Source organism: Montipora foliosa, chromosome 4 (genome assembly GCF_036669935.1).
Source record: "Montipora foliosa isolate CH-2021 chromosome 4, ASM3666993v2, whole genome shotgun sequence".
In the NCBI taxonomy this organism is placed as follows: Eukaryota; Metazoa; Cnidaria; class Anthozoa; order Scleractinia; family Acroporidae; genus Montipora; species Montipora foliosa.
In genome coordinates, this window is record NC_090872.1 from 27019504 (window position 1) to 27032003 (window position 12500).

The following is a 12500-nucleotide window of genomic DNA, read 5'->3' on the forward strand; positions in this document are numbered from 1 at the left end:
AAAATGGATTTACACCAAATTTGCCATTATGCAAATAAAATGCAACGATGCGTAAGCTCCTGTGTAAACTCAGTGGCAAAGATGGTAAATGCCATATTTGCATCCTTAGTGTAAATGGGACTCAAACCCGGTATTTACCAGATTTTCTAAAGGTTTGCAACTGAGTAAAAATAACTATGCATCTGTGATGAAAACTCGGAAATTACTATTTCGTTATTCGAGTCCTCACTTTAAGCTCACATACTCAGTTATAGAAATGAACAACCCTGAGCATCTCTGAAATGAACTCGTTCGCAATTTTGATTGGTTTTTAATTACAGTGACCGGAAGAGACTATCATCATACTTACAAAAATTTGGTTTTATCAACGGAGTCGATAATGTAAATTGACCACCGTATAGAGATTCTAAAAGCTGACGTTTCGAGCGTTAGCCCTTCGTCAGAGCGGTTCGCTCTGACGAAGGGCTAACGCTCGAAACGTTTCGCGAAACAGTTTCTTTAGAAACTACCCCCTTCTATCATCATGCTTAGACTGTTTCTCAACATGGGGAAACCTAGACTGAAGACTCCAGGTACGCGATTGCCCAACTTGTAAGAACTTTTAGAACGTATCAATTGATGATAAACGTCCTGCTTGACCATAAACAACAAACGAAGACAACGCAATCAAAGCCACGAAGAACCAGAAAAAGATGCGATCTAAGGCTCGAGCAATTTCCTTCCAATTTTCTTGATTTACAGCAGCTTCGTCAAACGTGGTGGTGCTGAAGGCAACGGAAATTCGTGGCCTCTTTATCTCAATTTCACCAAGCTCGACATCATCATTTTTCTTCCCGTCTTCTTCCTTTTCTGACCCGGCATTCTCAATTCCAGATCCCGTGTTTGGTACAGGTGCGTCACTGCTTTTTTGTATCGTGAACATTCTTCTGTTACAGGTTATGCCATTTATCACTGATATAAAAAAAGAGGATCAACATTTTGTTATAAATATCGGATGAAAGACAGGAATTTTTCTTGTTCCTAAAATTTGATATCTTCGTTGCGGAAAGAGAAGATACTATTTTTCTCTTTCGCAGGTGAAGATATTGATGTCGTCATGGTTACGGACATGCCAGCCAAAACTACTAGTGCATCCTGTTCACGCGTCGTTATGCGGCCGTTGGTTTTATTTTAAGCTAACGTACTTGATTTACTTTATTTTCGGTTACAATCCGGTCTTCAGTCAAGGTTATTACCTTTTTTCTGTGCTTTTAGAAGGAATAAACACTGGGATATCTCAGATACCATGAACACTCGAGGATAAAAGTCATATCCCTGCGTGGTCATGAAATATCGCCGATATTTTTATAGGGTAAGTGCCAGGAGCGGTAGTCGTAAGGGAAGCGAGAATCAGAAGATATTGTTAATAAAATGGTCTCCAAATAGAATGCGGCAACCCTTTCGGCACCTTGAAAACCATTTACGAGAAGATGTCTCTTTTGACAACCGGACCAAAAGGAATATTAGCAAGGAGTTAAACACTCGCAGCAAAGAATTAGTATCTCACTATCAGACCTGTTTTGTTTTCGTCATTTGTCTATGAAGTGTCGTTTTTGTGAGTAGAATGGTTAAAGGAAAAATACTGACAGCGCTCGCTTTAGTTTCCTATGAGGTTCATTAAACTGATTTGTTTAAACAGATTACAAACTTTTAAAAGGTTATGTAGCGTTCAAAAGTTGTAATTTGCACTCGTGTTACACGACAGCTACACTCTTTCTTTAGCCAATCGGAACTGAATACTTTTTATGTATATTGTTAAGCATGTAAAATACAGTGTAAAATAGCAACGATCTGTGGGTGGCTTGTGCTCCACTCAGTAGGGACTTAAAGAACTAACCTGTTATGTAAGTCAGGAACTTCGGTGGCGCAGACGTCGCGTGATGAGCCTTCAGTACCAAAACAGTAGCGGACAGCGCCAGTCCTATCTCAAACATGACCACTGTGTAGTAAACACCAATCAAAGGCAGTGCCTCCGACTGCTCCGGAAGTTGTTCGGTGACCACGAGCAGGTACACGCTTACAGCCAATAGAATGGTAGCACATAATCCAATTCGCTCTCCGCTTTCCGCCGGAATGAAGAAGCTCACGAGAATCAGCAAACCGATGATCATGCAAGGCACGATTGAAAAAAGGACGAAATACATGGGACGACGACCAATGAAGAACGAAACGACGACTTCAGAGAACTCACCACGTTGCTTTTTTGAGTTTTCTTTCCTTATTTCAATACTCCTCAAGGCCCAATAACCATTTGACGTATTGAGTTTCAGGTCTTTGGGACGAAATTAGAAAGCAGATCTTAATTTAAGTGTGAGCCATAATAATAATAATAATAATAACAATAATAATAATAATAGTAACAATAATAATAATAATAATAATAATAATAATAATAATAATAATAATAATAATAGTAATAACCCATGACCCGGAGCCTACAACTCCATTTTGTTCGTGTCACGGCGTTTTCACAGATCGATTTATTTTTAGATTGAATTTCCCGCGAACGAGACTCCCACAGGAGCCCGATGACCAATTACAAGAAAGTAACTTGTTTTTCTCGCAAACGGTAGTCTAATAATAGATCGGTCTGTAATAATGCCGTGAAATGGGAGTTTGATGACAGAATGGGAGTTGTAGGCTCCAGGTCATGGGTTCCTGTTAACAATTATTTCACGAGGGCGTGTTGGATATAAGATAAATCATCTCATATCCAACAAGCACGAATATAATACATGTAATTGTTTTATTAAAAACGCTCACAAATTACAGATAAATCTTCCCTACTTAATTTTGTAAATACAAGAAACTGATGCCTGCAGTTACTGATATTTGTACAGTATGGTATGATAGCTCTTGTTATATACCTAGACTTTCACTTAACAAAACGAGCACTGTGATCAAATCCAAATGTATGCCGACCGGGATACAAGTCCGGCCTTGTTGCCCGCTCCGGATGTTTTGCTGTACCCTGGCTGCTAGAGGTTTTTTTCTCTCAGAGCGACGGAATAGGCGTGGAAAAACCTCTGGTACAGGCCGTTAAGTTCTTTAAGAAGGCCAAATGGGCAGAGTCAGATTTTGACCCTAGCAATTCGATTGGCTCCAGGAACTTGTTAGGTCTAACGAGTATTCTGATTGATTTACTCTGATTGGGTCTCGTGCCCTCTGTGGCCATAATCGAAACGCTGCAAAGTTCCGGAAATCGAGGCTTTGAAGGCAGCAAAAGTTCAGTGGGTTCTACATTTTTGTACTATGTATATGTCCGCCAAAATTCAACTTTGGCATCCAAATTTCAAATTTGAGTTTTTATTTTCATGTTCGATATCGAAGTTTTATATGGAACATTGAATTTTTGAATTTGACATCGAAGTAAATAAGACGAATGTACCGTGGGAACGGAATATGCTGATTGGTAGGTTATGTCACGTATCAATAGCCCTTTTCACGGTTAGTTTTTCTCATTTGCCTTACAATGTAATCTAACTTTAATGCGAGGCAATTTCGGGTTAAAACTACAAAATAGCCCAAAATTGCCTCACATACATGCTAGATTATATTGCAATGCAAATGAGAAAACCTAACCGTGAAAAGGGCTATTTACTAAGTTTTTTCGATGTCAATCAAACGGGGCATGAAAGTGAGGTTCTCAACTGCCAATACCACAGGTTTTTTTCGCCGCTTCGCGACTCGCTATCCGTCGCTCTAAAAGAGAAAAAACCTGTGGCATCCAGGGTAGGTTTGCTGCGATTGCTGACGGAAAGGTGTAACTATATCACAAAGCACTTAATGTATGCTCCTTCTGTTTCCCTCGACACCATACATTAAGTGTATAATATACCATGATGTCTAAGCCAATCAAAACACTAGAATTACATTATCCAATAATCTAGTTTTTAATGATTGACAATTATTAATTATTCCATGAGTGCGCAATGGATATGAGGAGATAAAATAGCCAACGAGGCGAGGTTGGAATCTGTGTTTATATGTCTAAAGAGGGTCGATTAGAGACTGTCAGCGCGAGTTTTTTCTGGACATGTGAGACGCTAAGTTAAAGTGTTGGGATAGTGTGACGTCTTTTATACATAGCTAACAATCCTGGCCCAGATACCTTCTTTAGGGTTATCGCTCTGGACTGTCTGAGTGCTGATGTCCATAAGAGTGCGATCAGCCGTCAGTGAGCGAAACATCATACTGCACTTTTGCTTGTCAAAGGGAAAGTACTGCACATCTAGACTACACGAACTTTGGAATGTTGCAGGCGACACCCATGTATTCAGTCCATCGTTTCGCAATATCACATAGGTTCGGAATTTTTCCAAGTGACCTGCTTGAACGACCAATCCATCAGCGCTGAAACACAATTGGAGTCGTTATTTGGACTCGTTTGTCCGGGAATTTACAAAAACTAAGGGATGGTTGCAAATGAGTTTCGCAAAACCAAGCGAAATTAATCTCAGCAGTTGCAATGACGCAAATGATTATGATAAGCCTATCTGAATTCAAAGCATACGATTACATCACAATTAGTGCGCAAAAAAATTCTTGTGTCCCATTGCGGATGGTGTTGGTTTTGCTTCTCATTAATTTTCTCGTAAAGGTGGCCCATTTCAAAGAAGATAGCATAACTCTGATAACTATGCAATCACCAGAGCGTCAGCTTGTTTTGTGTGCAATAGTTCGACCGTGAAGCTCATTAGCGGCCGTGGCTCCTGGAAGTCATGTCTCATTTAGGGTTGATAAATATTATCATTAGTTACCTAAGTGTAGCGGAAGAAGTTCAGATCAACATTGAGCTAAGGGAAGAGATCTTAATGGCAATGTGTAAATGGAAGAAAATAAACTCACTTGTTTTCAAGGACGATATCTGGGACCCAAACGTTTTTCGGTTCCACAAAAATACGAGATATTCCGCCATAATTTGAAGGTTCCCATTGCAAGAACGGATTACGCCAAATCTGCAATTCAGTTCAGTAATATTTTGGTATAGTTAGCTCAGATGTCCTTAGGGTGACGTGGAGATACTTTGACAACGAGAACTTAGAACCAGCATACAAGAATTCAAATGTCAGTATACCAATATCTGCTTCACCTGTGTTACTACGCTCTGTGTCGTGATGACTTGATCCTTGTTATTCTGCCCAAGAAAACAAATAAATAACCATAGTTTGCGGTTACAATAGCTCCTCTGCGCAGAGGTCTCCTAAGTCTCCATGGGAGACCTTGCAAGAAGACTTTAACAGCATTTTTTTTTGTGCACCTGTTTAAATGACAGACTTTTATTAACAAGACAGGATGAGGACTGATCCCCCATTCATAGGCTTCTTCTTTTTAGCTACGCTGCTGTTTTGAGAGATGCAGCTGATTGGTCAATTGTAATGACGTAATGAAATTTTAAAAATGCGCGGCATTGGGAACGAGGACTTAAAATTGTTTTGCAAAACTAAAAATATATTTAAAAAAACTATGATGGGGCTTGGGGATCCGTTCTATTACCTCATCCTCTCTCGACTTTGATCAGTCCTCGATCCCCAAACAACACCAACAACAATAGTTAATAGAGGGGACTATCCTTAGCCCTACAAATTTACAATCATTTTTGAGAAAAACAATGATTTGGTAATGGTCATCGAAAATTACTAAACCGAAATTCGACACGAGCATCTATAGTTTTCAAAGAGATCGTGATTTTCTTTAGTTTTCGAAGGATCAATTGGAACAATCGATACGACAAATTTACGGTGGTTGTTTACTTCGACGTCTCTTGGTTTAGACACTCCCATTCTCCTCTCAATACCCTTAGGCCTTAATCTGCTGCCATGCGTAAAAGAGTTGATCAAAGACAATTTCCTCTTCTCGAAAAAATTACTTTCCCACCAGCAGCAGTCATTTCCGCACGGGAATAAATAGAGACCATTGACATTTCCCTTGCGGAAATGACTGTTTTGATCACGGTGACTCCAACTACTCAATGTTGATCACGTTGAGCTATACTTTCGCTTCAGTGATTTCAGTGGTTAGTTTGCATGTATTTAAACACGTAAAGTTTAGCACCGTTATACACGTTAGTGTTCGTAGCCTGAAACTTGTGCGGCTAAGTTTTTGTGAGGAATAACTGCAAAGTTACCTGGCGCGGATTCAAAGCCACCTTCAAGTTTCCCTGCAACTGTAAAAGTGACTTTAAATCCGCCCTTACGAATTCTTTTAATCAACTTTGCAGAGAGTTTTATCCTACCCTGCTAATCAATTTCCAGTAATAAAAACTGGGGGTCATTTTCCCGAGTTTGTTTTTCAGATATAAGTGTTTTTTAAGGACAAAGTATAGTGTGTTTTTAGATCGTTCTTTAAACTCCACGGTAACCTATTACGTCATAGTAATGAGCGCATCCTGTTAAGTAATTATTGTTTTTTCGTATTGTACCATGACATTGACGTTTTGTGATATATTTGTGTATATTTAATCCTTCTAAATAGTACAGTGTGCTGAAAGAATCGAAAAAGTTTTGAGCCTCCATAACAACGGCTCAAACCTCAAACCATCGGCAAGAAAATCCTTTTCCCTAACGACTGAACCACCCATGTCATCTCCCGACGTGCGGTCAACCCATAGGTTCTTCTTCCATATATGCGGCAGTCGATGCTTACCACTTCAATCAGTGCCTCGAATTCCAGTTGAAAAGATATGTTCATCACTTGAGACGGTCCTAACACCGGACGTACCATGTGATCGTACGTTTGGAATAGAGCTTGTCTTAACTGGTATTCCGGTGCTTGGGTCAGGTTGAACATTTTTCCATCCACAGCTGGAAGAAAATGTAATTGAAGGCAAAGTGGTTGATTATTCATTTGGTTTATCAGTGCGGTTTGCAGCTGTATACCGGCAAAATCGTAAAATAAACGGAAATAAGTATTTCAGATAATTCAAACTGACGCACAGAATAAAGTGAGTAAATCACAAAGCGAAATAAAATTAATGCATGCCTCCGACGCTAAAAGGAGGAAAACACCATCATTCGCAGTTGCAACTGGACGGTTTGGCTGGTGCTTTTTGATCCGCTGGGAATGTTGCGTGGAAGGTCTTAATTAAGCGATCTCTTCTAGCAGGAATAAAAGTAATTGCTAAAGAGATGTATTTTTTTCGATGACCATGTCAACGCATGACTACTCGGAAAAATTTGGAGTGCTTGTCATAGGAATCGACCCAACCCTTTCAGCCGAATTCTGATTTCTTGATGGACTATTTTACTCCTGAGCTGTTATTACATATACGCGCGGAAGAATCACTAGGATCAGCTGACAGTTGTCCTGCTATACCTCTAGCGGGTATCAGTGAAAGATGACATTAGAAGATTCGACCGACCAAGCGACCGACCGATTAAAATCATATTTCTAAATTATAATCCCTGCAAACATTTTCACACTATCCCAGAAACCGTTCGCTAACTTGAAAGGCTAAAACTTAAAGTGCTACTATGATGAAATTCGCATCTTTCCTATCTAAACCAATTTAAGACATAAACATCTAGTCTACACGAGAAGAATGTTGTTTACTATTTTCAAATATCTTTTTTTTTTCCAGAGATATTCAAGTTTTAAAAATGTGCAAATTAGTCAAGTGATGATGTCATAAACTCAACCAAATTTTGATCAACTATGATGAAAAAAGATATCTGAGCCAATTTGTATCAGAAATGCTTGGTTCTTTGCTATGAGGTTCCACAATATGAGCATACCAGTTTTTGTTACTATAGCAACATACTGGGTTTCAGACCTCCCTGATATTAAAGGCTTTGCTGGCCACCTTTGGCAATTCAATTTTGATATTTGCCAATGGTGCCTCATCTGCATCATCCTGCAAGCATATAAATATGTTAGGTCGAGTTTGTATGTTTTTCTAGCTTAAGATCACCAAAACATTGAAATCAGGTTGGAGGGGACTGTAGAACTATTATTCTACGGAGTTTCAATGTTCTCTGCTTCAAATTGACCGAGATAGCTGTATTTATATACTTGATGTTATATTGGGTTTAGTGAATGACGTCATCAGTCTTTTCCTTTGCATATTTTACACATTTTTCAAACTTAAATATCTCCGAAACCAATTGAGATATTTCCAAACGGTAAACGGCGTTTTTAACCTTTCCTGGAATTCTATGTGATAAACCTAAAAATTCGGGGATAAAAATTTGATCATAGTAACACTATATTTCGTTACTGCTTGGCCTCTGAGGAGTTCAAATCGGAAGGTGGTTAGTGGTTCAAACCAATTGAGTCCATTTGAAGCCCGTACGCACTGGGCAATTTTTTTGTTTATTTTGCGAAAAAAGCTGTCGTCATTTCCGTGATACAAGTGCTCACGGTGATTTTTTCCCACCAAATTTTGTCAAGCCTTACCAAACTTCAAAGGCGCCGTCGTCCTGCTTCGGAGCAGGACAAATTTTTGTAAGGCGTGAAAACTATACATACTGTACAATTTACACGACGTGATGTAAAGAAAAAGTTTAAAAGTGCGGCCACGATTACCAAACTGAAAATTTGGTGGATACAATTTTTGCTGGGATTTTTGGTTGAGCCAAACAAATTTTGTCAAACTAGTGCGTACGGTCCCTTATTCCGTGAATTGGTTGGCGGTTAGGCGGAAGGCCTAGGTCCCCTAGGCATGTGTTTCTACAAATCCCCCAATTTACGATAGGGGAAGCTTTTTTGTTAATTAAAACCTCGCGATAAACGTAAGCTGCCCTCAGTTTTGATTTTTTACTGATCTTCTATAATTCTGAAGACCAGCTTTCAATTTAATGCACGGATGATCGTTCACTGACGCAAAGCTCTTAATCTCAGGATTGTTGATTAACAAGATCGACTGCAAAGTTAAATTTATCGATCGCAAGCTAAATGACAATACTTGTTGGTACCCCGTGTCATCGTTGTGTTTGCGTTTTCTACAATGATAATTTGTTTTACACCAAACACATTTGAAAAACCTTGGTGTTCTGCAACTGTTACATCCTTCCTAATGATGTCATATATCTTGAGTAACTAGCGTACCTTTGGGCCTTTTCCCGTCAATTGTTTTTACCACATCATAGTAACAGTGAAAGGAAACGGATATCATTTATTCCCTGATAAATCATTCATTTCCGTTGACTATTGCGAAAAAAGAATGCAGGCGCAGATTGAACAATGAAAGCAATAGACCGTAGGCTAACAACGGAAACGCCAGACATTTTCACTCTTCAAACAGACGGCGTTATCACGCAGTTATTCTAACTGAACACCAAATATTTTGCGTTTCACTTAAAAACGAAGCAACTCCTGGACTCCTCATGTAAGAACTACAGATAAAAATTACTTCATAGACTGTTAAAAAATATTTGCAACGGTGCGATTATGATCTTTCAATTCGTTTCGCTATTCAGAATCTTTTGCGAACAAGGGGGTTTTGGTATTGAAGGAATATTTTATAAAAGAAGAGAAAAGATTTGGTGAACAAATTACTATGAAACAGAAATAAGTAACTGTGTTTGACCGGAAATTTCTTGCGCCGTCTTCATTGGTGCATTCATGCAAAAAAACAAAAAAACAAAAAACGAGCAAGGTTGATTGAACTGTGAAGGAAGATATTATCTCGATTGGTTTCTCTAATGTATTGTTTAAGGCAACGATTTCCGGCTAAACTACAGAATGCCCGTGTATTGTGTGCCTCGTTCTTCAGAGAGTGCCGCAGCAAGAACACAACTGTGGTTATACTATGTCTATAAGGTTTTTTTTTTAATTGCAGTCGTTGTAATGAGCAACCTATCTTGTTTCGCTCGACTACAACGTCCGTCAGTATTGTGGTCACAACGACAAGAAGCTCGGGCTTGGTTTTCTTGTGTCAGATCGCGTACTTTGGCGCGAACCATCAACAAGCGCGAGTGGAATAATTGCTGTATTAAAAACTACTCAAAAATATGGATAAATCTTCCCGACTTTATTTTGTATTGTTTTGCCTCGCATTATTAAACTAACACAGGTGCTTATACTTGTCAAAATAAAGTTTTCAAGTTGCTACCTTGAAATGTTTTCATGCCATGTTTTCATGCCAACAAGCCTTGTGTTGCGTTTCGCAACAGTTCACGGACGACTTCTTTATTTACTCTCATGCGACGCGATTTTCACCTGCCACCATTTGTTTTCCCAGCGAATTTTTTTTATCTTCTTTTAATTTTGAGCTGATGCGTACGCTTACCATATCTGTAGAAAGCATGGTATATTAACTCATATGCCGTGATGTCAATGAATTGTATTATACAATGATCAAGTTTCCACTGTAAAAGGTGATAGTATACGTACGGCCGCGGCAAGAGAAGCCCGTAACATCCTTTCTCTATAAATTATATTTCTTTACCATAAGCTAATTTTCGTTCTTTCCCTTCCAATTGTTATTGTATTGCGTCTGTTAGACCGTGTTTAATTTTTTTTCATAAGTATTGTGTCATTAACTATAGACGCTATATCACGATTCAAACTGTCACGTCTACGCAAACCGCAGGATCTAACTTGCGAAGAGGTAGGAAGGTCATAGTGCTAAGAGGATCGTCAAGAACTATTGCTATGAAAACTACTTTCACTTGGAAGATCCTAGAGAAACAAAAAATTCAGTGGCCGGGCGTTTATCAACTTTGAATTATGAAATATAGCTCCAACTGAGTTTTCTGCATGTAAACCAAACAAAATATTTTTTCCGGCATCATTTGGGATCTTCCTTCCTCTATGAAAACACCTTCAAATCTCGACAATCTCAGAGTGAAATCATGAACAGTTTTTGTCGTGCGTGAATGAAACAGGCCATGAATAAACGGTGCCACTCTACAAGATAAAAATGAAAAACTTGTCGCTGATTGTACCAAGTATATGCAACAGGCTTGCAATCTCTCTATCTACGGCTTTTTACCAAAGCAATATTTCAGTAAACAACCAAACTGTTGTGTACTAGTATTATCTTCAGAAGTGAGAATAGCATCTTCCAGTTTGGCGGACTTTCACCGAAACTATCAACGAAACTGGAGAGGAAGTATTTTGCGCTTACCCCAGTTTTGTATCAACTCGTGGTTAATTAAAAAGGGAAAAAAGGAAAAAGGTCTGTGACAGCACCATATATCGCGGAAGGCAAAGCGTTTCATAATTTTATACGAGACAGCGGGCAAAGTTTCTGGACCCTCGATCGAATCGGCATCAGGTGACAGAATCAAAGCTTCCCAAAGACGAAACCTCTTTGTTTTTCAATCTTCCAGTATTTGTATTTGTTTATTTGTAACTGAGATAAGGGTGCATAAACAGTGCCCGAAAAAACGTCGAAAATCACATTTGCCAAGTTTTCGCAACCCAAAGTAAATAAAAGTTATGAAAGTTAGCACTAGTAGGGCATGGCAAATAGAAGAGTTCGTCAACTCACTTCCGAAACAAACAAATCTTAAAGTTGTATTTGGGTGGTTCTACACATCAAAGCTGTATAACTAAAATTTGAAGTCGGTCCCAAGTCTACTTAAATGCTTATCAACTACTTTGTGCTGATTCCTTTTAAAAAGATAATGTTTTAGACGCATTAGAAGAATTAAGCTCTACAGTTGCCTTCAACATGATTTACCTGCAAATAGAAGAAGAAACGTGAACATTAAAATGCTAAAAAGTCGCGCCATCTGTTCAGCTGCCAAAGCCGGTGCCAGTATGTAGTCAACTTAGAAGGTGGTTTTGAAACTGTTCACTTGTTTACATATCGATGCCTTTATAAAGGTCACAGTGGTCCCATTAACTGAACCGCAACAAGTGCCTCATTGATACGTTGGAGAGAATATGACGTTTGTTTCCTCTTTTACTGACAAACTCTCATGCTGAGTGAATTTTATGACGTAGATCTGTTTACACTTTTGAAAATAATAGTTTTCAAGGCAAACGATTTGTCTTGTGAAAGATTTAATTCTTGTTATCATCGAGGCTGCTATTTTCAATAATTCGTTCTTCTTTTTTCAGAACTAGCTATAGCTGACCGTGTCGGGGTCTAGTTTAAATACTGTTGGCAGTTAAAGTGAGCACATTTTCAAGATGAGTCAGCGTTCTAAAAATTAAAACAAGGAATTAATTTATTTCAGTTCTCATTTGAACCATATAATGCAAATAATCTGCATCAGGGACCACGCAACACGTTTTAAAAAGAAACGGGGGATGGGGTGGAAGGAGAAAGGCAAGGATGTCCTCCCAGGAAAAAATCTAAACTTCGTTTTGAAACTGCGACTGGAACTGAAACCGAATTGCTTAGCTGGAGACACATTCTTCAACCAAGAAGCCCTCGCGTAAAAAGGGGAAATATGTTAATTGGTAGATATTGTGTAGGGGAAAGCAATCTCGATTTGCTCAAACAAGCGCGCAAGGTGGTATCGGTATTGTTCACCGAGTTCGCAAGGTTTTCTGGGTAACTTGAGTCA

At 38.9% G+C, this 12500-nt stretch overlaps 1 protein-coding gene across 1 annotated transcript in view; it reads right to left on the reverse strand.

Annotated features, from left to right (window-relative positions):
- LOC138000475 (neuronal acetylcholine receptor subunit beta-3-like) overlaps positions 1–11808 on the reverse strand; it is a 12259-nt gene extending 451 nt beyond the window's left edge. The window contains exons 1-7 of the mRNA XM_068846924.1: positions 11666–11808; positions 6685–6842; positions 5132–5176; positions 4888–4997; positions 4151–4392; positions 1877–2311; positions 1–951 (exon numbers count right to left, since the gene is read on the reverse strand). The exon at positions 1–951 is cut by the window's left edge and continues 451 nt beyond it. Of these exons, the coding sequence (XP_068703025.1) occupies positions 602–951; positions 1877–2311; positions 4151–4392; positions 4888–4997; positions 5132–5176; positions 6685–6842; positions 11666–11717 (1392 nt within the window). The 5' untranslated portion in view covers positions 11718–11808 and the 3' untranslated portion in view covers positions 1–601. The remainder of the gene's footprint in view (positions 952–1876; positions 2312–4150; positions 4393–4887; positions 4998–5131; positions 5177–6684; positions 6843–11665) is intronic.
- Positions 11809–12500: the final 692 nt, after the last annotated feature.